A 5182-nucleotide genomic window follows, 5' to 3' on the forward strand; every position below is an offset into this window, starting at 1 on the left:
CTATGATTTTAAAAAATTCATAGAAACTTGAAAGGAATTGTGAAATCTTATCACAAATCACCTTAGAGTACTTAGAGGATGATTCTTCAAGCTCCCATGAGCTCTAACCACTCCAAAATCCCAAAATTCTGAAAATCCCTCTTGTCTTTGAGAGATGATATCTTCCTCTCCGGGGCTCCTCAATGGAAAACGAAATGGGGGTTTTTGATGAGCTTAAGATTCTCTACAACTTTGGTGTTGGAACTTTGTCATTTTGTCAACTACAACTCAAGATGGATTTCAAGCTTTTATTCCCCTCAAAAATGGCTTCTTCGGGTTCTTTGGAAGAGGAAAGTCGATGGGTGATGTTTTTGGTGGAAAACATGGAGTGTTTTAACTCTTTTAACTTAAATTAACTTGGGTCAATGTGATCCACTTGGTCACTTACTCATTTAACCTTATTTTTATAATCTTTTCTAGCCAAAACTTGATATTTCTAAACATATATTTTTATCTCATAAAACACCATAAATTAGTCTCTCATTAATTTATTTACAAGCTTCAAATAATTTTTCCTAATTGTATTTTCATCTAAAAAGTGACTCACATCACATTAATTAGATTCTTTTTTAATTAATCTTATATAATCATGTAAAAATCCATAATTACTCATTTTACATGTATGAGTTAATATATATATATATATATATATATATATATATATCTTATGTCACTATTCATAAAATAAGTCGCTAACAATTTTTTAGGTCACTAACAATATTTCTAGGTCACTAATAATTTCCTAAGTCACAATTGCTGAAATTTAAAAATATAGAAAGCAGATATTAAGACTTACTTGATTGATAAAGTTTCGCTGCGCAAAACATTAAGAGAGAATTCATATAGAAATCTAGAGAAGAGACAGAGAAAAATCTTAAAGAGAAGCTAGAGAAATATTTGACATTGACTAAACTTAAAATCTTAGAGAGAAGCTAGACAAAGTTCCACGGATTTATGTCTTTCGCCTTATTCACCCTTCTGATGTTGACTAAACTCAAACAAATTTGATCATACTAAATTCTTTACTACAGGTGGCTCATTTTCTGTAGGGAAATGGGACTTAGTCACTCCTTTATAATCTGAAATATTTGACATTTATCTTGCTAAAGTTTGTAAGTAATGATATTTTAAACTTCAAGTTTAGTATATTTGTACGTGGACCAAAATAATTCATTTGGATTTTTAATTCAAAAATAATTTCTCACAATTCATCAAGCTTCTGTCTTTCTCTCTCTAATACTGAGAAATGTCCCTCGTTAAATATTTAATAAGAGAATTGTTTATTAAACGATTCACCCATCAGGCACTTCAGCCTGATTCTATATTTAGTCTCAAAACTCAAGTGAAAAAGTAGGTGGGCCCCAAAACTTCTAAACCAGGAACCACAAGATGTTATTTGTTTTGTTTATTGGGTTTGCATTCATCATTTAATATGACACAAAAAATTTTCCTACACACACAACATTTTGTAGGGCCCACACTTTTTGAAGCAAAAAAAAACTATAGCACGCAAAACGAATCTTTATAACATTACACAATTATTTTTTTCTACGTCATCACTCTTATAAAACCTTTGTTTATATATCATATATGTTATGGTTCATAAAGTATCCCAAGAAAGAGAAGGAGGGAAAGGTAAAAATTTGATACCTTGATGGCCGAATGATGAAGTTGACAAGGTGTTCCATAGATCAAACGATCAAGATAATATCTTTTAGCTTTTCAATAAAATATGCCTTAAACTGGTTGAGTTCCTTGTCATCCCCAACCTTGTTCTAAGCTCCATGTCCAAAAGCCAAGTACTTGGTCACCACATTCTACAACTGTGCAAGCTGAGCATCGATCTTCGGCAACTAGTCTACCAGGGTGGCGCTCCTCAAGCATACCACGTGTGCCGACATCAGCTGTCTGTATAGCGGGTGCGCCAGAATCTCCGCCTGGCACCTACCAATCTGCCAGTTCGCCAGGCCTCTGCCATCGACATAGTCGACCACTGCGTCGGTCTTGCTGCCGAGGTTGTCGATGTGGTGGGTGCGACGGAGGGTGTTGTTTAGCCAATTAGATGCATTTTGGAGAGAATGGTGTTCGTGTGGATCGGAACCACCAGAGTTAATGTTGGATTGTTTTGTTAATAAGGGTTTTCGAAAATAGAGAATGTCGACTATAGAAGAGTTGATTAGAAAAATTAGATTGCTTTGGTTTGGTCTCAGAGGGTGTTAAAAAATTGATAAAAAGATAAGAGAAAGTAAGGGAGAAGAGACAGAAGTAGGATAGATTATGGATTCTTATTTATTCACATTCATATAAGGGTCATCTAGTTATATGGAACTCTATACATCAATAAAGAAAAGAAATAAGTACATTTCTGTTATGGATATGAATATCATATCCCAACTACCTACTAGAATATCTAACCAGATATAGAGTCACCAACATCTCAACAACTCTGAACATCCAAAGGGCACAAGATGAGGATCACATCCCAACAGAAAGGGAGTTGAATCCTATCGCAACTGGGGGAGCTCAAAAGGTCCAAGCCTAGGAAGGTAATCCTATAAATAAGAGCTTAAAGACCCCAGGTAAACACATTCAACCTATTTACTAATACTGCCCACACTGTGCACACACCCACCCTTTGGCTATAAGCCTATTGCTTATGCGCAGTGATTGGGACCTCGGCTATAAGCCTACTATACAGTTGATATACATTATCTCTGAGCCCATACCATCCGGTATAGCAATACGGTTTATCCAGGACCTAACATTGGCGCCGTCTGTGGGAAACGATAAATTTCGACCCCCATTCCACGATGACAAACACTCGTTCGACGTCTAGCACTGCCCAAATGCTGCCGCATCAATCTCAGTCTCAGCCTTATGGCATGCCTCAACACCAATCTACATTGGAACAACTCTAATTGGACGCGAACCCGGTGCTGGTAGAGGTGCAGGTCGGCGAGGTCGGCACTCAGGGACTGACCCCCAGAACCCAGCTCAATACGACAGTGGCCTCAGTTCACCCACCTCCACACAGTGAGCCACCGCGAGACGTGACCTCGATGGCTATGAATGCAATCCTTCAAAGGCTGCAAGAGATAGAGAATAGATTCCTGACCTAACAGCGACTAGATGCCCAAAGAATGGCGACATTCGAGGCCGAACTGAGAAATCGCAACGTGGAAGGCCAACCCAGAGGAACCGGTCAGGTCGCAAACGACGGATCTCGGCATCAGAATGCTGAAGGCGTCCAACAACAGAATGCTGAAGGCGTCCAACATCAGAATGCTGAAGACCTCCAACATCAAAATGCTGAAGGCCAACCTGGAAGAAATGGTTGTGCTGTTGATGGTGGTCCACGACGTCAGAACGCGGCCACAGTTGAAGGACACACACAGAATGTGCAGAACCCTAACTTCGGCAACGACCGGAATGGTGGAGGCCCGAACGACAACCATGACGAGAACTACCTAGATGATGAGGAGGCTAATGATAGTCCATTCACTGAGAGGCTCATGAACCTGGCTATACCTCCGAGATTCAAGAGCACCAGGATACCTCCGTATGACGGAAGTCAGGACCCAGAAGCCCATTTAGCGGCTTTCAAGACTGAGATGTTGTTCAACGGGATCACTGGACCTATTAAGGCCAGAATCTTTGCGACAACATTGACTGGTCAGGCGATGACCTGGATAACCAGGCTCCCCAGGAACTCAATCGACTCGTTTGAGGACCTAGCCTGGACTTTTCGACTGAACTTTGCAACAAGCAAGGTGCATCCAATGCCGGCCTACGCTCTGAGAAGAATTCGGCATAAAGAGAATGAATCGCTAAAGAAGTACCTCGACCGGTTCAAGGATGCCGCCCTCAAGGTTCGAGGTTTAACTGAAGCGGTGCATCTTGACTTAATCATCTCAGGATTAGATGGTGACTCTCCACTTTCGAGATCAATCTATAAGAACCCCGTGAATGATCTGGAGGAGTTCCGACGAAGGTCGGATAAATACATTGATGTGGAAGATATGCAAAAGGTCTACGTTGAGTCTCGAGGACGAAGTCTGACACGTCGGAGCCCGAGTAAGAAAAATAACAAAGACCGGGACCAGAAAGGATCCAAAAACGGGAAGGATTCTCACGATAAGAGGTCGGACGATCGATCTCCAAGAAGGAAGTATGACGATTACACACCCCTGAACATGTCCAGATCCAGGATATGGAAAGAGGTGGCCCAGACCGAGATGCACAACGTCGAGAGACCTCGACCACTCAAAGCCAAGAGCGGGCTGGACAGAAACAAATACTGCGCTTTCCATGATCAAAACGGTCACATCACGGATGACTGCTGGGACCTTCGAGATGCTATTGAAAAGCACGTTAGAGAGGGAAAGTTGAAGCAATATATCATCCGAACACAGGGAAAGAAAAATAATAAGTGAAGGCAAAGAAGCCGAAGCAGAAGTCGAAGCCCGAAGAGAGAGGATAGAAAGGATCAAAGACAAGATCGACCTTCCAAAGGCAAAGAGGTCGATGATAAGGACGAGGCCTTTCCCGAAGCCGAATTCGAATGCAACGTGATAAGTGGAGCTCTAGGCAGGGGAGGACACTCGGCCAACGCCAGAAGAAAGTACCTGAAGACATGTCCGTAAGAGACAGGCCGACCTTCAAAGGGAAAGCCAACAATCCAGCCCCCCCAAGACTGTTCTTCACTCAGGAGGAACTAGCAATGGTCGTACCTGGACACACTGACGGATTGGTGATCACTGGAGTGCTAGTCAACTGCCGAGTTAAAAGAATCTTCATTGACCACGGAAGCTCGGCAGACATAATTCTTTGGGATGTTTTCCAGAGGATGAACCTGGATGAGAAGGACTTAAAACCATGTGTCACCGAGCTGGTCGGGTTCAACGGAGCGGCGTCCCCTCCGAAAGGCTACATCGACCTTAGGCACGGAGGATTCGTTCCGAGCTGGAAGGGTTTGTTTCGTCGTAGTGGACACCTCATCGTCCTACAACGTGATCATTGGCCGGCCTACAATCCATGAATGGGATATACTGATCTCCACCAAACATCAAGCACTGAAAATGCCTGGGATGAACAACGAGATTGTCACCATAAGAGGTGATCAAGAAGAATCAAGAAAGTGCTA

The 5182-nt window shown here is 42.0% G+C and overlaps 1 protein-coding gene across 1 annotated transcript; it reads left to right on the forward strand.

Moving 5' to 3' along the window:
- Positions 1-3179: 3179 nt before the first annotated feature.
- On the forward strand, positions 3180-4472 carry LOC133318492 (uncharacterized). The gene has a single exon (XM_061520495.1). The coding sequence runs from the start codon at positions 3180-3182 to the stop codon at positions 4470-4472; it is 1293 nt and encodes a 430-aa protein (XP_061376479.1).
- Positions 4473-5182: the final 710 nt, after the last annotated feature.

This window comes from Gastrolobium bilobum, unplaced genomic scaffold (assembly GCF_033153095.1).
Source record: "Gastrolobium bilobum isolate Gb01-03AN ecotype WA unplaced genomic scaffold, APGP_CSIRO_Gbil_v1 utg1554, whole genome shotgun sequence".
NCBI lineage: Eukaryota > Viridiplantae > Streptophyta > Magnoliopsida > Fabales > Fabaceae > Gastrolobium > Gastrolobium bilobum.

Bases quoted from the DNA above. Each gene is read 5' to 3' on its own strand.
- LOC133318492 (XM_061520495.1), top strand. From the start codon at position 3,180: ATGGCGACATTCGAGGCCGAACTGAGAAATCGCAACGTGGAAGGCCAA.